General features: G+C 40.2%; 7 protein-coding genes and 1 non-coding gene across 8 annotated transcripts; 6 read left to right on the forward strand and 2 right to left on the reverse strand.

Annotated features, from left to right (window-relative positions):
* The first annotated feature begins 71 nt into the window (after positions 1 to 71).
* LOC18591023 (UDP-glycosyltransferase 87A1-like) lies at positions 72 to 1,791 on the forward strand. Its single transcript, XM_007016919.3, has 2 exons — positions 72 to 681; positions 787 to 1,791. The coding sequence occupies exons 1-2, from the start codon at positions 192 to 194 to the stop codon at positions 1,689 to 1,691; spliced, it is 1,395 nt and encodes a 464-aa protein (XP_007016981.3). The 5' UTR covers positions 72 to 191; the 3' UTR covers positions 1,692 to 1,791.
* A 692-nt stretch (positions 1,792 to 2,483) lies between these two features.
* LOC18591024 (UDP-glycosyltransferase 87A2-like) lies at positions 2,484 to 4,506 on the forward strand. Its single transcript, XM_007016920.3, has 2 exons — positions 2,484 to 3,203; positions 3,326 to 4,506. Exons 1-2 carry the CDS (start codon positions 2,711 to 2,713, stop codon positions 4,171 to 4,173), a joined length of 1,341 nt encoding a protein of 446 aa, XP_007016982.3. The 5' UTR covers positions 2,484 to 2,710; the 3' UTR covers positions 4,174 to 4,506.
* A 202-nt stretch (positions 4,507 to 4,708) lies between these two features.
* LOC18591025 (UDP-glycosyltransferase 87A1-like) lies at positions 4,709 to 7,950 on the forward strand. The gene is made up of 2 exons (XM_007016921.3): positions 4,709 to 5,246; positions 6,825 to 7,950. The coding sequence occupies exons 1-2, from the start codon at positions 4,754 to 4,756 to the stop codon at positions 7,724 to 7,726; spliced, it is 1,395 nt and encodes a 464-aa protein (XP_007016983.3). The 5' UTR covers positions 4,709 to 4,753; the 3' UTR covers positions 7,727 to 7,950.
* A 341-nt stretch (positions 7,951 to 8,291) lies between these two features.
* On the forward strand, positions 8,292 to 10,920 carry LOC18591026 (uncharacterized). The gene is made up of 2 exons (XM_007016922.3): positions 8,292 to 9,398; positions 10,486 to 10,920. The coding sequence occupies exons 1-2, from the start codon at positions 8,619 to 8,621 to the stop codon at positions 10,699 to 10,701; spliced, it is 996 nt and encodes a 331-aa protein (XP_007016984.3). The 5' UTR covers positions 8,292 to 8,618; the 3' UTR covers positions 10,702 to 10,920.
* A 294-nt stretch (positions 10,921 to 11,214) lies between these two features.
* PBCP (Protein phosphatase 2C family protein) lies at positions 11,215 to 13,488 on the reverse strand. Its single transcript, XM_007016923.3, has 11 exons — positions 13,258 to 13,488; positions 13,113 to 13,164; positions 12,943 to 13,022; positions 12,638 to 12,719; positions 12,469 to 12,539; positions 12,299 to 12,378; positions 12,088 to 12,185; positions 11,836 to 11,959; positions 11,653 to 11,735; positions 11,508 to 11,556; positions 11,215 to 11,409 (listed from the first exon to the last, which is right to left on the reverse strand). Exons 1-11 carry the CDS (start codon positions 13,389 to 13,391, stop codon positions 11,261 to 11,263), a joined length of 1,002 nt encoding a protein of 333 aa, XP_007016985.3. The 5' UTR covers positions 13,392 to 13,488; the 3' UTR covers positions 11,215 to 11,260.
* A 51-nt stretch (positions 13,489 to 13,539) lies between these two features.
* TRNAG-GCC (transfer RNA glycine (anticodon GCC)) lies at positions 13,540 to 13,610 on the forward strand. Its single transcript has one exon. It is a non-coding gene; the product is annotated as a tRNA-Gly (tRNA).
* Positions 13,592 to 14,464, forward strand: LOC18591028 (uncharacterized). The gene is made up of 2 exons (XM_007016925.3): positions 13,592 to 13,768; positions 13,856 to 14,464. Exons 1-2 carry the CDS (start codon positions 13,729 to 13,731, stop codon positions 14,332 to 14,334), a joined length of 519 nt encoding a protein of 172 aa, XP_007016987.3. The 5' UTR covers positions 13,592 to 13,728; the 3' UTR covers positions 14,335 to 14,464.
* A 412-nt stretch (positions 14,465 to 14,876) lies between these two features.
* Positions 14,877 to 17,821, reverse strand: EMB3147 (Acyl-carrier-protein S-malonyltransferase). The gene is made up of 10 exons (XM_007016926.3): positions 17,452 to 17,821; positions 17,210 to 17,295; positions 16,984 to 17,050; positions 16,733 to 16,875; positions 16,423 to 16,471; positions 16,197 to 16,334; positions 16,001 to 16,081; positions 15,674 to 15,850; positions 15,513 to 15,599; positions 14,877 to 15,378 (listed from the first exon to the last, which is right to left on the reverse strand). The coding sequence occupies exons 1-10, from the start codon at positions 17,713 to 17,715 to the stop codon at positions 15,316 to 15,318; spliced, it is 1,155 nt and encodes a 384-aa protein (XP_007016988.3). The 5' UTR covers positions 17,716 to 17,821; the 3' UTR covers positions 14,877 to 15,315.
* Between the last annotated feature and the right edge of the window lie 277 nt (positions 17,822 to 18,098).

The following is an 18,098-nucleotide window of genomic DNA, read 5'->3' on the forward strand; positions in this document are numbered from 1 at the left end:
GATAATAGTATTGTGTAGTAACTCTAACTAAATAATTTGTATATTTATCTTAACAGTTATATATATATATATATAAACAAACTAGCTGAGAAGTGACAAAAATAAAAAGTAATTTGTTAGTTTAATTGTGTTTGCCTCAGATTGTTTTCAGAATTCTTCACTTTTATCTTCTTCTTTGTTAAATTCCTGGCATGAGTTCTGTATGCATGAAACCTATTAGCAGCACTCATGTGGTGGCAATACCTTATCCTGGTAGAGGCCATATCAATCCTATGATGAACCTGTGTAAGTTACTAGCTTCAAGAAAGCATGATCTTGAAATCACCTTTGTTGTTACCAAAGAGTGGTTAGGCTTCATTGGATCCTGCGCCAAGCCTGATAACATACACTTTGCTTCAATACCAAATGTTCTCCCATCTGAGCTAGTTCGAGGCACTGATTTTCCTGGCTTTTATGAAGCTGTTATGACAAAGATGGAAGCTCCATTTGAGGAGCTCCTTGATAATCTCAAGCTGCCGGTGACTGCCATCATAGCTGATACTGAGCTGCAATGGGCAATTCGCATGGGAAATAGAAGAAATTTCTCTGTGGCCTCACTCTGCACAACATCAGCAACCGTGTTTTCCATATTGCATAGCATTGACCTCACACAAAACTGCCATTTCTTAGTTGATTTATTAGGTACTAATTTTCAGTATAACATTTCTTAGTTGATTTATTCATGTTCATACCTAGATGTCTCAAATGGTAAATGATGATAGCAATTGATTGATGACTGTGTAACAGATAAGAGCAGTGAACTTGTTGAGCATAGCCCTGGAATTTCACCAGGTCATTTGGCAGACCTGCAAGTGCTCCTTGAAGGAAATGCACCGCGAGTCATTGAGCTTACCTTGGAATGCATTTCATGGGTGCCAAAGGCAAAATATCTTCTATTCACTTCAGTCTATGAGCTTGAAAGCCATGTCATGGACGCTCTAAAGTCAAAATTCAATATTCCCATCTACCCAGTTGGCCCCGCAATCCCCTACTTTGAACTTCATGAGAACTCCTCAGAGAGCACCTTTCCAAATGTCCCTAACTATCTGCAATGGCTAGATTCTCATCCTCCATGTTCTGTTTTGTATGTCTCCTTAGGAAGTTTCCTCTCAGTTTCAAACGAGCAAATGGATGAAATTGCAGCTGGACTACAAGATAGTGGTGTTCCATACGTGTGGGTAGCTCGTGGAGAAACTTCTCGGCTAAGGGACAGTTGTGATGGTATGGGGTTAGTAGTGCCTTGGTGTGATCAATTGAAGATGCTATGCCATTCTTCTATTGGGGGATTTCTAACACACTGTGGTTGGAATTCCACTCTTGAAGCTATCTTTGCAGGCATTCCAATGCTCACCTTTCCCATTATTTTTGATCAAGCTCCAAATAGCAAACAAATTGTTGATGACTGGAAGATTGGATGGAGGGTGAAGGAACAACATAGAGATGAAAGTTTGGTGACAAGAGCTAGAATTGCAGAACTTGTCCGATGTTTTATGGATCCAGAGAACAATGAGGTGAAAAACATGAGAAGATCAGCAAGAGAACTCAAAGAGAAATGTCGGAAAGCAATTGCCAAAGGCGGATCATCTCAAATGAACCTTGATGCTTTCATCAACCACATCTCACAAGGCCATGACGCCATGCTCATTGATTAGACTGATTCTGATGTCAAGTTGGAACTTTAATTTTCTATATCCTTGAATTGCTGCATAGCAGGTTAATATAAGTTTTACTCACTTTTTTTACTTTGTTGATTATCAGTTCACAGCAACTTTTGCATCATGTGCCATTTATGTGGTTCAGGATTTTCTGCATGAACCAAGAGTAAAATAAACAGGAAAAACTCAATGAGCTTGAGTTATAATTGCATCTGTAACTCTGGAACTTGAGTAAAATTTCAATCTCAAATCCACTAGGCCTCTCAATTTTCCCGAGAAAAGATAGCAAATGCCTTATCTGGTCCAGTTGCATAGGCACACCCAAATTCCTAAAATTTGCAAAAGTTTCGGTTCCATCAATAAAGTCTTGACCCCCAATCAAAAGGAGAAATCAAATTCAATTTGAACGTAACAGCCCACTAGGTACAAGACAGCTGAGAGAAAAAACCATTTGATGCCTCAAGAAAAGTTAAACACGAGTCCTCTGATAAGAAAGGAACAAAATGAAAATAAAAGAAGAGATTGTTCTCCTTTTCAACCTTGGAAATTTTGTCATATGCCCAATGAAAGATCAAATCATTCAAACCATGTTCTTCCTAGTAATACTATGAGTCATCCCTTACCTCATCTTTCGAGCGACACCCTAACAATTGACTACAATTTTGTTTGCTTTCTTAAAATACTAAGTTATTAAAATCCCTTTGAAAAGAAAAGCAGAAAAGACAGATACCCCTAGAGACAGGGCAGGCAAGAGACAAGGCAGGTTGACACGGGTTATGACTCAGAACACATCTTGTCTGAAAGTTATGACTTGGCCTAGGTTTTTTATTCTCGGTAGTGAAGTCCAAGAAAATATATGTTATGTTCTACATCAGTAGTTGATTCTGTATGGTTTCAATCACTCCCATTTTTCTTTTGATCTCATCTCAATCACTGACAAACACATACATCCTCTGTGAATCTCATTTCATACCATTTCTTCCGAACTCATCAAATCATTCAGTCAAGTTTCAGACATGGAATCGACAAATGCACAACCAGCCACGGTGTGCCACGTGGTAGCTATGCCGTTTCCTGGGCGTGGTCACATCAACCCCATGATGAACCTCTGCAAGCTACTAGCTTCGAAAAGGAAGGATATTCTCATCACCTTTGTTGTCACAGAAGAATGGCTCGGCTTCATCGGCTCTGATCCGAAGCCTGATAATATACGTTTTGAAGCAATCCCAAATGTCATTCCACCTGAGCGCCTTAAAGCTGCCAACTTTCCAGACTTCTACGAAGCTGTGATGACAAAGATGGAAGTTCCCTTTGAGCAGCTTCTTGATCGACTTGAGTTGCCGGTAACAGCCATCATAGGAGATATCGAGGTTCGATGGGGCACTTGTGTCGGTAATCGAAGGAATATTCCGGTCGCTCTGGTTTGGACGATGTCGGCTTCTGTGTTTTCCATGTTTCATCATTTTGATCTTCATATAAAACATAGCCATGCAAAAGTTAATTTGATAGGTAGACGATTATTTTCTACAAAAGGGTGCTGAATTTAAGAACAATTAACAAGTCTTGAAATTAATAATATATCTAACTGTTACTATTTTGTTTTGTTTTTTTCCCATTCTTCCTTGTAATAGAGCAAGTGGACAACATCCCAGGAATTTCTTCATCCGATGTAGCAGAACTTCGAACAATTTGCCATAGGGACAATGAAAGAGTCTTGGAGCTTGCTCTTGACTGCATTTCAAGAGTGCCAAACGCACAGTATCTCCTATTCACTTCAGTGTACGAGTTTGAACCCCAAGTCTTTGACAGCTTAAGTGCAACTTTTAGTTTTCCAGTTTACCCCATTGGCCCTGCCATCCCTTACTTGGAACTTAAGGATGGTTCCTGTAAAACTAGTAACTACCTTCAATGGTTGGATTCTCAACAGGTAGGTTCTGTCCTGTACATCTCATTGGGAAGTTTCCTTTCAGTTTCAAAGACCCAGATGGATGAAATTATTGCCGGATTGCAAATCTGCGGTGTTCGATACTTGTGGGTGGCCCGAGGGGAGGTCTCGAGGTTGAAAGATTGTTGTGGTGATATGGGGCTAGTGATTCCTTGGTGTGACCAATTGAAGGTACTGTGCCATCCATCCATAGGGGGATTTTGGACACACTGTGGATGGAATTCCATCCTGGAAGCAGTTTTCGCTGGTGTTCCAATGCTTGCGTTTCCTCTGTTTTTGGACCAAGATACTAACAGCAGGCAAATCGCGGAAGATTGGAAAAATGGGTGGAGGGTGAAGAGTACTGTAAGAGCTGAAAAATTGGTCACCGGAGAGGATATTGCACAGCTTGTGCGGAGGTTTATGGATGTTGAAAGCAATGAGGGAAAGGAAATTAGAAGAAGAGCTAGAGAACTCCAGGATAAATGTCTGGTTGCAATTTCTGAAGGCGGGTCTTCTGCTGCTAACCTTGATGCGTTCCTTGATTCCATTTAACAAGAATATGGAACCTGATCTATTATGTTATCTTGTAGTACAATTTTTAAGAACAAGGAGATGGCAATAGGCTAAAACTTTGTGTTTTGAATTTTATGTATTGATTTTACATTACATTCCTAATTTCAATTCCCCATACTGCCTAAAACTAAGATAAGGCTATTTCTTTTTTTTTCTTTTTCTATTGATTCTACTGTTCAGCATAGAACACAATATATTCAGTTGGTTTGGAATCTTCCCACTTGCTTATTGTTTGGGTTAAGAAATGAGAAGACCCAAAACAGAAAAGCAATTCAAGCTTTACAGTATAATAATTTATTGGTTACATGTTCATATGTTTAGTGTTTCTAAGATTACATTTTCCCATATTGCTAAGAAAATTTTCACTCTTATTCTCAACCACCACAAAGAATTTTCTTATCACTACTGTTACAAGTCAATGACCCATATTCATTGAAAAGGCAAAAGGTCACTATGCTAATTTGAACAATCGCAACCGCTTAGTTTCATAAATGACCAAAGCCCCTCATCATCTGTCCTCCAACTTCCAAGTTCCAGCGTAATCGAAAACATTTCAGCTATGAACTCCATATGCTCAAAGCCAAGCACACCGTGCCACGTGGTGGCGGTGCCGTCCGCTGGTCGAGGCCACATCAACCCCATGATGAACCTCTGCAAAATCCTGGCCTCAAAATCCAACAACATACTTATTACCTTTGTAGTCACCGAGGAGTGGCTCGGCTTCATTGGCTCTGATCCTAAACCTGATAATATCCATTTCTGCTCCATACCAAACGTTTTGCCATCGGAGCTGGTTCGAGCTGCTGACCTGTTTGGATTCGCAGAAGCTGTTTGGACAAAGATGGATGCTCCTTTTGAGAGCCTTCTGGATCAACTTAACCCTCCGGCTACTCTCATCATGGCTGATACGTTCCTCTTTTGGGCAGTATCTGCCGGGAACCGGAGGAATATTCCGGTGGCCTCGTTTTGGCCTATGTCAGCTCTGATGTTTTCGGTGTTTCACCATTTTCATCTTTTCCGGGAAAACGGACACTTCCCAGTGGACCCGTTAGGTAATGTAGCCTTTGCTGAAATTCGAGTATGGACTTCCTTTACTGTTAGCTTCAGCTTTCATTATATGTTATTTTTCTTTCTTTTTGTGTACTGATAATTGCATGGTTTCCTAGCTCATAGAGCCTTTACTGTTTAGCTTAGAAATCATTGGAACTAAGCATCTATACATTCAATGTTAACATAGAAACATAACAGAGAACAGAGAACCAAAGAACAACAAAGAAAAGAAAGAAGAAAGTGTTTCTTTTTTTTGAAAATTAATTGGATTTCATTATCAGAAACCAGGAAAAGGTTCCCTGGAGAACAAAAGAGCACATGATTTTAGGATGCTATGCCTTGATCAGCACATCATCTCAAAATCTTGTCATCTTGCCTAAAGAAAACCAGCTTACAAAGAACCCCATAAAAACCCCTATCATCAATATACAAAAATCAAAATCAGAAACAGCAAGTAGCCACAAATGGTATACCCCAAGCCTCCCTGTGCAAAAATCATTCCTGATAGGAGAACCAGCAATCTTGCAATCTAATCAAAAACTCAGGGCCTCATATCACAGACCTTGGTTCAAAAGCCAAACCATCTCAGCCAAATAAAAGTCAAAAAGCAACAGAGAGAAACGATCAAACCATTCAAAGAAGAAGAATAAAAAAATCTCTACCCTCTCTACCATTCAAAGACATTCAATAAATCCTCCTGATGTCTGACCCCCTCTTTCGCATGACTACTTGTGAATTGATTCTTTTCTCTGAAGATATGGTTGACTTCTCACCCTTTAATGTTCCTTGTCGGACTTTCAACGTGCATGATCCACTTCCTTAGCCTCCAAGGAGATCCAAATGGTCCATTAATCCATTTGAATGCATTTTTAGAATCTGACTCAATTATCAGTTTGTGAGTCTGACTCCATTTTGAAGCTGCAAAGATCAAGAAAGCTTTCATAATTGCCCTCACTTCAGCGAGGCTTGCATCACCAACCCCTATTGTTTTCGAAAAAATAGCTTTAACCCGCCCATCACTATCTCTCAACACTTCCTCGATCTCCGCATCCCGAGGCGGTCTCATCAATATTAAATTTCATCTGACCTATGGCTAGCTTACTCCAATCAGCTACAGTTCTTTTTTCTTTTCCTAGCGTTGGGTCTTGATAAGTGTGCAACACCATACCGTACTCTTGAGGTCATTTGGCCTTTGCCCATGTTGCATCTCTCAACTTGCTTAAGATTCATTCATTCATTACAATATATGTGAAACGTCGCTTTCAAGCTTTGCTTATACACTACAAGACTCATTCAACCACTCAATAATCTTAACCATACTTCCTGACATTAGTGAAGACAGTAACATGTCAAATAACAAAACAGTAAAGTATGGGCAGTTGACAGAAACTTTGTCTGGCTTTGTTCTTACAAAGCAAGCCCTAGTTCAACAGCCTTCCATATGACATTTTTCTTCAATTTCATCCAATGGTGAACGATTGTAGTATAAGTATCAAAGAAAACCCATCATGCTAATTAATGCAAATCAGCATTGATTGAGTTTATTTGTTTTCTGTGTGTTCAAACTGTGTATAAGACAGAAAAGGGTCATGAGCAAGTGGACTACATCCCTGGGCTTTCGTCGACAAGTCTATTGGACCTTCCTATCGCAAATATCATTGAGGGTTCACGGTCTTGGTTTATCTTGAAGCAGATGTTGGATAGTATTTCATGGGTGCGTAAAGCAAATTATCTTTTGCTCGCTTCAATTTACGAGCTTGAAACAACAGCAGTTGATACTCTTAAGCCAGAATTTCCCTTCCCAGTCTACACTGTTGGGCCTGCCATTCCTTACCTCGAGCTTGACAACAGTTCCTCTTCAAACCTTGGCGACAATGAACTTACCTACTTACACTGGCTTGACAGACAACCTAGGAACTCTGTTCTGTATGTGTCACTGGGAAGTTTTCTTTCAGTTTCAAGTGCCCAAATGGATGAAATTGCGGCTGGCTTGAATGACAGCGGTGTACGGTTCTTGTGGGTGGTCCGTTACGAGACTTCCAGGATGGAGGCGGCTTGCAGTGATCAGGGATTTGTGGTGCCTTGGTGTGACCAGCTGAGGGTGCTATGCCATCCTTCCGTAGGGGGATTTTGGAGTCACTGCGGGTGGAATTCTGTTCGAGAAGGCATTTTTGCAGGCGTTCCTTTTCTTACCTTTCCTCTGGTTGCAGATCAAAAGCTGAACAGTAAGCTGATTGTGGATGATTGGAAGATCGGGTGGAGGGTGAAAAAACAGTTCCTAGCAGAGAATTTGGTGACAAGAGACGAAATTTCCAAGCTTGTGCGAAAATTTATGGATTTGGAAAGTGTTGAAGTGACAGAAATGAGGGACAGAGGTAAAGAGCTTAAACAAAAATTTCTACATGCCATTGACAGAAAGGGATCATCTGAAACCAGTATCGATTCCTTCATCAGGAACATTTCACAAACTCGTGGCCATTAATCAGATAATCTGTTCTTCAAATGAAATAAAAGACTTACGTTTTCCAGCCTGAACTTGCAGGCTGCATCTTGAAGTCTTAGGCATAAATTTCATGGATGCTTGTATCATGTTTGGACTGTTTCTCTTTTGTCAGTTGTTTGTTACAACAAATCCTGTCTTGTACAGGAGGGACCAAGTAAAGATTAGAAGATTGCAAAGAAGGAAAATGAACTTCTCTTTCTTAACCACGTTCATTCAAGTTTATTCTTTTCTTTCTCTCATTCTTCAAGAAACAAAGTGATGTTACAGAAAACATTGCCCCCAAAGAATGTAAAAATGGTTATGAAGCTTTACTGTTTGAATGTCAGATAGCAGGCAACAATGGGATGAAGAATTGCAAGACCCTTTCCTGAGAAACAAACAGAAAAGTGGGGTTAGAACATTGGGCTGTGTGTTTAGGCCCAGTTCTGGGATATGCGGGTTGGAAGCTTCCAACCTTGGCCTAGTTGCGTAGCTCTATAAATTTGTCCGGTCAACGTTATTACACGAAGCGGAAGATTTTGTCTTTGATTTCTTTAGTTAAAAAAAAAAAAGAATTGATTAAATTGACAAGAAACCCGTAATTCTTGGAACCCTAATCAATTTGTTCAACCCCATCTCTGACTCGTTAAGCCTTTCAAAATCTACTTAGCAAAGAAGTCTCAATAAAAGCAAAGCACGGAAAGGGAAAACAAGTGGAAGAAGGAAAAGAGAAAAGCTTTCCTTGCTATTTTCTGCTCTTTTCAAATATGCAATTCAATCTTAATCTTCTTATTTAAAAGACGAAACCTTTGTATGGCTATAACTCCACAGCTAAAACCATTGCAAAACCCTAATTATCCCAATTCATCGGTCCAAAAACCCAATATTCTTCATGGCAACAGAAGCTACCACAACAAAGTTCCAAAATTCGGACTTCCGGCAGGTTCCACAGCCGCCGGATTTCCACCCGGGAGGGGATTTGAGCCCCCACGACGGGCTTCACTTTTGGCAGTTCATGATTGCCGGCTCCATCGCCGGCTGCGTTGAGCACATGGCTATGTTCCCTGTCGACACCGTCAAGACTCGTATGCAAGCCCTCGGCTCTTGCCCCATCAAATCGGTCGGTGTTGGTCACGCGCTCCGTTCCATCGTCAAATCCGAAGGACTCGCGGGCTTCTACCGGGGAATTGGGGCCATGGGACTCGGTGCTGGTCCGGCCCATGCCGTCTACTTCTCTGTGTACGAAGTTTCCAAGAAGTATTTTTCTGGTGGGAACCCGAATAACTCGGCGGCTCATGCGGTATCGGGGGTTTTCGCGACGGTAACAAGCGATGCCGTTTTAACGCCTATGGATATGGTGAAGCAGAGGTTACAGTTGGGGAACAGTGCTGCTTATAGAGGGGTGTTGGACTGTGTTAAGAAAGTTTTGAAAGAGGAAGGTTTTGGGGCGTTTTATGCTTCCTACAGGACGACGGTGCTCATGAATGCGCCGTTTACGGCAGTCCATTTTGCTACTTACGAGGCGGCGAAAAGGGGATTGATTGAGATTTCACCGGAGAGTGCGGATGATGAGCGGGTGATTGTCCACGCCACGGCTGGTGCTTTCGCCGGGGCTTCTGCTGCGGTTATCACTACGCCTCTTGATGTAGTTAAAACTCAGTTGCAGTGTCAGGTAATTCATGCTTTGCCCCCCTTCCCTCTTTTTTTTTTCCCGTTGATTGTCTGATTGTGGTGCAGTGAGCTATTGCTGTGATCAGTTTTTGCTAGCTATATTAGGAATTTTTGCTTAGTTTGTTGTTTAATGGATGTTGTACGTGGAAACTTTTGGTGTAAAAACCCTCGATGCTAGATCTTGATGTTGTGCCGAGAACCATTTCAAACTCACTCAATAGAATTTCTTAAAGAAAAAGAAATATTTGAGGCATTGATTATTATCACTTTCAGTGGCTCGAGCATGCTGCTGATATTGCCTGGAATGGTTTGTGTTGTTAGTAATATTCAGTTGTGTATCGCCTACATCTGTGTTTTGCTTGGATAGACATATCCTGTCATTATAAACATTTGTTCGAATTGATACCAAAAGGGAGCCCTTATCCTGTTGTTCTCCATGTTAACATTGTTAATCCTTCTTATCCAATTGAAAGCTTACAAATGCTCTCTCGTCTATGCTTCCAGACAGATGATGTAACGCTATTTTTCTTTTTAGCTCAAATCTTTCAGGAATATCATTTAAAAATTTTTGCTATTGTCCCTTTCAGAAAACAAGGATCAATCTTTGGCAATTTTGTTATCCACCACCCGAGTATTTGTTGAGTATTCTCGGATATATCCAAAACTATAGTTTAAATGACCTGGATGGTTTTCATTGACAATCATCTTCACCATTTCATGTTTCTTTTCGTAAATTTCCATTACTTCGTCTGCTGTGTCATTTTGTATTTAATTAAATGAACCAATTTCTTGAAGATAACACAATGAGTAAGAAGATGCAATGTCTTGGTTACTGCAACACCATTAATTTCATTGTCTTGAGAGCAGCATACACTGAAAGTAAACCTGTTTCTTGTTCTGTATTTGCTTTTTTGCTTTCATAGTCTAGTTTCACCATTGGTGGGTTTGGACAAAAGCTGATATACATATATGTTAGTTCACATCCTTTAGGACATGTTTATACTTAATGAGCTGATTATTTACTTTGATTTATTATGCATCTAGCTTCCCTGATTGTTGTAGTGTTGTTATTAAAAATTGTATTACAGGGTGTGTGCGGATGTGATAGATTTAAGAGTAGTTCTATTAGTGAGGTGATTAAAACGATAGTGCAAAAAGATGGCTACAGGGGCCTCATGAGGGGATGGATTCCTCGAATGCTTTTCCATGCTCCTGCTGCTGCAATCTGCTGGTCTACATATGAAGCCGGAAAATCTTTCTTCCAAGAACTCAATGATAGCACCGAAAGTGGCACTGTCACCTGAAGTACCATAAGGAATTGCGACCATTGTATTTTGCAGCTGCATGACCAACACCTCAAGTAAGGGTGGAAAGTTTTTGCTTCACACGAGGGATGGGTAAGCAAGACATTACAATCAGGCATGGCAACAGTTTATTTAACTTTCACCATAGAGTGTAAACATTTTCATTTGTTACAACCAATTGAATAATAATAAATATCGAGTCATTTCCTAGCCGGGACCCTATCGAATTGTCATCTGTGAAAATTTTTTGGTTTTAGTTTCCATGACAATATAATTGCATCAGAAAGTTTTGAGTTTCCATGACAATATAATTGCATCAGAAAGTTTTGAGTTTGTACCCCCAAAGATTCAAGTATTGAAAATGTTGTGCCTTAATGCAATGTTCAAGGATTATGTGCTACAGTTTGTTGACTACTTTAATTGTGGTCATTGCGTACTCGGTTCTATTGTTCTGATTTTTCTAATCTCGGCTGTGTTTTATGATGTGAGCATGGAAAAAGCTCCAGCCTGCCATTGAAGAGGAATATTCGAATGGAATCCAATTAAATCCTAGAATTGATTACAAATTGTTCAGTGTATTTTGTCGTTCTCCTCTCCAAACCCCTTCTGTTCCCTGTACCTCTGTTTTGGGAATCCCATCCGAGATAGCGGTGCTTGGTGAGGTTACAACCTGACCCACGATCACAGTGATATCATCAAGCTTTCCACCTGCTCAAAAAATTAATCACACACAAATGGAAATCAGGTCAAATATGGCTAAACAGAAATGGAATCATTATCACAGGAAAACTAAAAGAAAACCACGCCTGTTAGCTTCATCCCGAGAATTTTCTTCCAGAAAGGAACATCAAAACCCTGTAAAGGAAAACCAGTAACAGAACATGTTAAGGTTCATTACAGTGTGGCATGACTGTGGTGCCAGTTTTAACTGATTCTCACAAATAGTTTGACCTTGGATCTGGCCTCCAGTGAGTAGGGAGAATCGAAGCTTGAATCCATGGAATGATTGCTTGCCAGGTTAGCCAATGCCTTCGCTAGCGTCAAAGAATAGAAACAGAGAACATTGTGTAATTTAGCATCCACTATAAGAAGATGATAGTCATCTAACAGACAACAATGGCGAGAAACACATACCAGCGTTGACAACGTCACTGTGTATGGACAATGTTGAAACGATTTCACGATCAAAAAGATTGTCAAACAGCCCGTCTGAACCCATTATGATGGTGTCTCCTTCCACTAATTCCACACTGCTAACCTGGTTTTACAGGAAGACAAACAGAAAGATAACTGTAACAAGAAGCTATTTTAAGTTAAGGGAAACTTGCTTTGGCACTGGTTAGTTGATTCCAGATTTGTGTTTTTGTCCTAATCAAGAGCACTTACCACCGCATCAAGATAGGTTTGGCCAACCAACTCCGAGCTCAGTTGATATGGACAGTCAAAGTAATGTTCTTGTGGAGAGGTTGAAAAGATTATCTGCCCTGCAGTAAGGTAATCAGATGACCAAACCTCTCCATTGCTGTAACAAATGAAAAACAAAAACACAATTGAAAACAGAAGAAGACCAGAACAAGCTGGCAGTGTTTGGCATTACCTTTGCGGATGACTCTTAATCCGCAATCACCTACGTTGGCAACCTTCATCATTCCATTCCTCTCTAGCATTGCAACGATACTACAAACCAACTGGAAAATCATGGTTAATGACAGTACCATGAAGTGTAAAAACAGACAAAAACAACACTTCAGAATATGATAAACTCACGCAGTAGCCGAGCCTTTAGAGGAAGTAGCAGCATGTGCTTTCTTTATGAGGATCTGGGGGTCGAAATTAACCTGGTAAAGATGTTTCAGAAGTCAGATATATCAACCAAAAAACAGCATATATGCATCCCCAAAGGAAATTCTTGTTTCAAAATATGCCAAATTACTACCTCCTCATCCCCCACAAGAGATGAAGCATTAGCCATCAGTTCCTTGGAGAATAATGAAGGGTCCACATTTTGTTCAGCCCAACTGGCAAATCAGAGAAGATGGAACTTGTCAAAAAATGATACTGTCAAAGAAACCTACTTTCACACATACTTCACATCTGCACTGCATGATGACTTTTCAGCTCACAACAGTGACATATTTTGCCTACCTGTCTAAGAAACTAAAGGCATGTTTAGACAAAAAACTTGAAACTCATTTAATCTAGAAAAAACAGATTGCTTCTCCAAGATAAGTTTTTTTATACCCGGAGACACCGTCAGCAACAGCAATAACTCCCCCATTGAAGTTGCTAACAAAGAAAGCATCTTCCCCTCCTCTCTCCACCTATAGAGACACAGAGAAACTTACATGTGGGCAACCATTAAAATTGAATTCAAACATTTCGGGTAACAAAAATTTTCAAACTTGCAAGACCTTGTTTGGATGAGGAATGAGGTGAGTTCCGATACAAAAACTCACTTCCGACCTACAACCACACCAAAATTACATCAACACCCGTCATCTTCAGCTTGCTTATGATTATAAAAAGAAGCGGGAAATTTGATGTGTAGGTGCTAACCGAACAGGGTTGAGTTGTGATGAAGCGAAACAGAGCAAGTTACTCTTCTTGGGAACAGAATTTCTGCTCGATAAACTGGGTTGGATATGCATCTGAGATTGAAGAATCGAAGGTCTGTACATGGAATTCGCCATTTCCCGCTTCGACCCCTCACTCTCTCTTTCCCTCTTTCCCACCTTCAGATTACAAGGCTGCTAAGCTCCAACTGAAATGTGTGGCTCAAATCTACGAAATCAAAGCTTTCTCACGACTTAAATTTAGTTTTTTCCGGACGCTTAGCGGGCACCTGTGGTCTAGTGGTAGAATAGCACCCTGCCACGGTACAGACCCGGGTTCGATTCCCGGCTGGTGCACTACTTGTTTCTAACCAATATTTTCTGCAAAGTTTTTTTTTATTGGAATTATTTGATAAATATTTTATATTTACCGTCTGATTTTCTGTATCTTTCCGCATTTGCTTCACAACCAACAATGAACGCCATGTCCGCCTCTCCAACCGATCGTATCGAAGGTAATAACTTTGAACTTTTTTATTCAATTTTTTTTTTTTTTGTAAATTCTCAAATTTTCAAAGATGGTTTCTTGTGTACTTTTGCAGAGACCAACTATGGCAGTGGCAGCGACTCCGATACCAATCACGATGACGCGCCAGAATACTACCAGCCAATCTCAGCGGTCGACGATGATGACGATGAGGATCAAGACGGGTTCGGTGATAGAGTCAACTCAGATGAAGAACACCACTCTCAGAACCTATCGAACGGGTATGTCAATCGAGTGGAAAACGGAATCTTGTCTCTTCATGTAGGCGACGTTGCTGCGGAGGAAGAAGAAGAAGAAGAGAGGGTGATAGAGGCGTCTGATACGGCGATACGGAGGGCGTTTAGGGAAGACGAGAGCCGAAGAAACGCGCCGTTGACGCCGGAGAATGCTATGAGAGTTAGGGAAGCGATGCGTGGTGTTTCGTTTGCTGGGTTGGCTCCTGATTGGGCCAATGAGGTTCCTGAGGATCGGTGGGTCGATCAGCTTCGGAGGTTGAGGCAACCGCACCGCCCTTCCAGTACTGTTCAAAACTAAACATGTATTTCCTGCTGGATGAATTCTAGTTCTTTGTCCAAAATTTTTTGGTTTTAAATCCCATTATTGTAAGTGTTTAAGTGCTTAGATGTTGCACAAATTTCTTCAAAGAAAAGTGAATTTCTAGCAAGTAGTAATGCAATCTAAGCTTTCTGTTTTCACTCGGAGTACCATTTTTGGAAGGAAGAACGGTTGGGAGTTAGAAGAACATGCAGTAAGTGTTGACCAAACATCCTGGTAAACATATCCAATCTGTCCTTGTCCTGCCAAGAACTCTTAAGTCTTTAACTCTTGACGATCCGAAAATCCCAGTTTGACAATTAGATGAGCTTTGACACATAAGAAAAATCATGGTCTGAAGGAGGGAGATTGATTTGCTGATTTTGTTTTATCTTCCTTTTTCACCAGCTCCCATCCGGTTTACTCTTCAATCTTGTTGAGCTTATGTTGCTTATTTTTGCTATGCTTAACCTACGTTTTTTGCCCTTTTCGCTTATACCCCAAAATGAAAAAAATGAACAATCCATTGCCAAAATGATGGATTTGGGGAATGCTGGAACTGTTATTGAACAAATTTAGAAAAGCATCAATGACATTGTCCAACAGTGGAACTCAGGAAACAAACTAGTGTGAGTTCTTATAACACAAGATATGCCTAAGGAAATTAACTAGAAGAATGTTGCCACTGCAGCTTAAAAGAATTGAAGCTGATGAACTTAAGCATGTGTTCTTAGGTATTTCTTCCTGCCTAATTAACTTGCTCATTTGTTTCCTGAAATCCGACGCTCAGAAAACACAAACAACAAGTCTCGGAACATGGCTAGACAGTCCTCAATCTGGTCATAACTAACAGTGCAAAACTGCAACTAGATTTTCCTTGGCTTGGATTGAATACGTAAACTCTGCCCTCAGAACAAAATGGTACACCGTTTTTTGACATGGTTGTATGGAATAACTCAAATAGTTACATCTAATGATTCCTCAAGCACCAATGTTCTCAATCTCGGCACCTTTATCCATTCTCTTCACAATGCCAGCTATAACCTGATATATGTCCCAAACTCAATGAGAAACAGAGACTATGAATGAGAGAGAAAGAGAGAGAGAGAGAGAGAAGAAGAAGAATAAGCAGCAGCAGCAGCAGCAGCTTGGATCTAAGCAGTCAATAAGATTTTTACCTTTCCAGGCCCCAACTCATAACTCTTCTTCAGCCCTTTGGTCAGCAAAGTTTTCACTGTTGTTTCCCATTGAACAGGAGATGTCACCTGCAATTTCAACCACAAGGTTTAATTGCAATTCTTAGACCATGGTGGCAAGAACCAAGTATTAAGTTGCTTACCTGACGTGCTAGTATGTTCTTTATTGTCTCAGAATCTGCATGTGGCTGAGCATCAACATTCGATATAACAGGTATTCTTGGGGTTCTAACCTGGGTTGCTGCCAATGCAGCCTCCAGTCTTGAGACTGCAGGATCCATGAAACTAGTGTGAAAAGCACCAGCAACAGCTAAACGCACCTGTGAAGGGGGGAAAATATTTTATCACCAGCAGTCAGGATATAGCTAGATTGCCACATTAGCCCATGTTTGTGAAGCTAAATGATTTACTATCAATCAAGGCAAAGGGAGAAAGATCACACTTTTAGATAGAATGAAAAAAAAAATTACCGTCATCCGAGCCTTGAATGACTTTGCTTTAGCTTCAACTGCTTCCACTCCTTTGACACCCCCAGATACTGCATAATTTCCCTGCCAAAGTAAACGCATTTTCAGTGCCCAAGTCAGCACATAACAGGTCTCCTAATAAACATAACACCCAAGCAAGACTCAATCGATCAATGAGACAGGAATGAAAGAATCTTACGGGACACAAATAATTTGCAATCTGAACTTTATCAGCTTCATCAACTTCTTGGTTGGCAGCATCACATAACTGCTGAACCTTCTCAGAATCAAGTCCTATGACACTGACCATAGCACTTTTAGCAGCATCAGCAGCTTCCTAAAAGCAGAAAAGAACGATCATTACCAACAGGAATCATGAAATCATCTACACAACAAGACACTATCAGACAGAAATTGATTGTTACCTGCATTGCTTCTCCTCTTAGTTTGACCAGCTTCAGTCCCTCCTCAAAGCTTTACATGAAATCAAATTCAAAGGAGAAAGAGGAATATTAGCAGGCACATTGTTTTTCTAGTTTTACATGACATAATAACTCAAACAATAGTAGACACATTGAAGAAGGACAATGGCAATTTCTGTATGCCTTAAATATGGAAATGCAGCCTCTGGATGATTTAATAAGTCATTAAGGTATAGAAAAACAAAGACTGTAAAGTAATTTGCGTAAGTTCAAATACGATACTGGTTCAATAATTGGCATCTAAATGACTCACCTAAAGGCCCCGGCAAATGCTAGTGCAGTATATTCTCCCAAGCTGAGGCCACATGTCACATCAACAGAGTCAATAATCTGCTGGCCTCCATCACGAGTTCGAAGCAGCTCCACAGCAGCTAGACTTGTGACATAAATAGCAGGCTGCAAAATCACACGCTAACTTATTAGTTCTTCACAATAGGATAAATGACAATAGATCACTGGCAAGACAAGATCATTAAAGGAAAGGAAATAAGCAATGCAAGGTACCTGACTAATGACAGTTGAATCTAACTTTTCCTTAGGACCATTGATGCAAACATCCAGAAGATCAAAACTGCAAGCAGCTCAAACGTAGTTAATTACAGACGATAGCAAAATATGAATTCTGTGTTAAACGATAGTCAATGGGGACTTTAATCCAAAACAAAATGAATCAAAAGCAGATTCTTTTTTTCATCCAAAAAGAGAAAGAAAAGATTTTTGGGAGCATTACCCTAATATATCATTTGCCTTCTTGTACAATTCTGCAGCAGCAGGCACACTCTGCGCCTCTTTTCCCATTCCAACTGCTTGTGCGCCCTGAAATTTTTCATTTCACATTTCGAAATTAACAAAGAAACCCATGGCAGATTAAAGGAAAAGCTTTCAAATTAGTAACATTTGACCTCGGATAAGAACAGATTTCCATTTCCCAGAGCTTAAAATTCTCCAGAATTCATTAAACAAAGAACTAACCTGACCGGGAAAGAGGAAAGCGGAGGTGGGCTTGTAATCAGCGAACAAGGCATCATCGACGACAGCTTGAGATCCGACGGAAACGCTCATGAAAACCCTAGATCGAGAGGGATTGTGGAGGCGGAAGCATTGAGGTGGAGCAGCTCCATTGGCGCGGAGCGAAGAAAGAGAAGAAGGGAGAGCGAGAGAGGCAGCAGACATTGCGAAGAGAGAGTAGTGGGAATTGGCGGAAGAAGCAAGGCGCAGGTGAAGCAGAGCGTGCATACGGAATCGTTGTTCCAATATATATACATATAGGTGTTTAGCGGAGATTACAAAGGCAGACGTTGGGGATTGGCTTCAAAACCAATGAAACCGGCCATCTGCCTACACCAACAAAATTATTTACAAAAAGATAAAGGTGCTAGTATTTATTTATTGTAATAATAATAATAATAATAATAATAATAATAAAAAATAGATAGATATAATATGCTAATTTTACTAAATTTATTTCGTATTATTTTTGTCTCTAATTTGTTCAGAAATTAAGATAAAAATGTTACTTTTAATATATTTATATTAAAATTTTTAAAATTCTTTATATAGAAAAATAAAAGCTTCATATTTTAAGACATATAGATAAAGAAAATGAGACGAAAATTATA

The sequence above is a fragment of the Theobroma cacao genome, chromosome 9 (assembly GCF_053813885.1).
Source record: "Theobroma cacao isolate CCN51 chromosome 9, ASM5381388v1, whole genome shotgun sequence".
NCBI lineage: Eukaryota > Viridiplantae > Streptophyta > Magnoliopsida > Malvales > Malvaceae > Theobroma > Theobroma cacao.

Coding starts and splice junctions, on each gene's coding strand:
- LOC18591023 (XM_007016919.3), top strand. CDS start 192: ATGAGTTCTGTATGCATGAAACCTATTAGCAGCACTCATGTGGTGGCA. Junction 682..786: donor TTTCTTAGTTGATTTATTAG/GTACTAATTTTC, acceptor ACTGTGTAACAG/ATAAGAGCAGTGAACTTGTT.
- LOC18591024 (XM_007016920.3), top strand. CDS start 2,711: ATGGAATCGACAAATGCACAACCAGCCACGGTGTGCCACGTGGTAGCT. Junction 3,204..3,325: donor TGCAAAAGTTAATTTGATAG/GTAGACGATTAT, acceptor TCCTTGTAATAG/AGCAAGTGGACAACATCCCA.
- LOC18591025 (XM_007016921.3), top strand. CDS start 4,754: ATGAACTCCATATGCTCAAAGCCAAGCACACCGTGCCACGTGGTGGCG. Junction 5,247..6,824: donor CTTCCCAGTGGACCCGTTAG/GTAATGTAGCCT, acceptor TGTATAAGACAG/AAAAGGGTCATGAGCAAGTG.
- LOC18591026 (XM_007016922.3), top strand. CDS start 8,619: ATGGCAACAGAAGCTACCACAACAAAGTTCCAAAATTCGGACTTCCGG. Junction 9,399..10,485: donor AAACTCAGTTGCAGTGTCAG/GTAATTCATGCT, acceptor ATTGTATTACAG/GGTGTGTGCGGATGTGATAG.
- PBCP (XM_007016923.3), bottom strand. CDS start 13,391: ATGGCGAATTCCATGTACAGACCTTCGATTCTTCAATCTCAGATGCAT. Junction 13,165..13,257: donor TCACAACTCAACCCTGTTCG/GTTAGCACCTAC, acceptor GTGTGGTTGTAG/GTCGGAAGTGAGTTTTTGTA. Junction 11,557..11,652: donor CACTGGAGGCCAGATCCAAG/GTCAAACTATTT, acceptor TTTCCTTTACAG/GGTTTTGATGTTCCTTTCTG.
- LOC18591028 (XM_007016925.3), top strand. CDS start 13,729: ATGAACGCCATGTCCGCCTCTCCAACCGATCGTATCGAAG. Junction 13,769..13,855: donor TCCAACCGATCGTATCGAAG/GTAATAACTTTG, acceptor GTACTTTTGCAG/AGACCAACTATGGCAGTGGC.
- EMB3147 (XM_007016926.3), bottom strand. CDS start 17,715: ATGCACGCTCTGCTTCACCTGCGCCTTGCTTCTTCCGCCAATTCCCAC. Junction 17,051..17,209: donor AAGGCAAATGATATATTAGG/GTAATGCTCCCA, acceptor AGCTGCTTGCAG/TTTTGATCTTCTGGATGTTT. Junction 15,600..15,673: donor AGAACATACTAGCACGTCAG/GTAAGCAACTTA, acceptor TTGAAATTGCAG/GTGACATCTCCTGTTCAATG.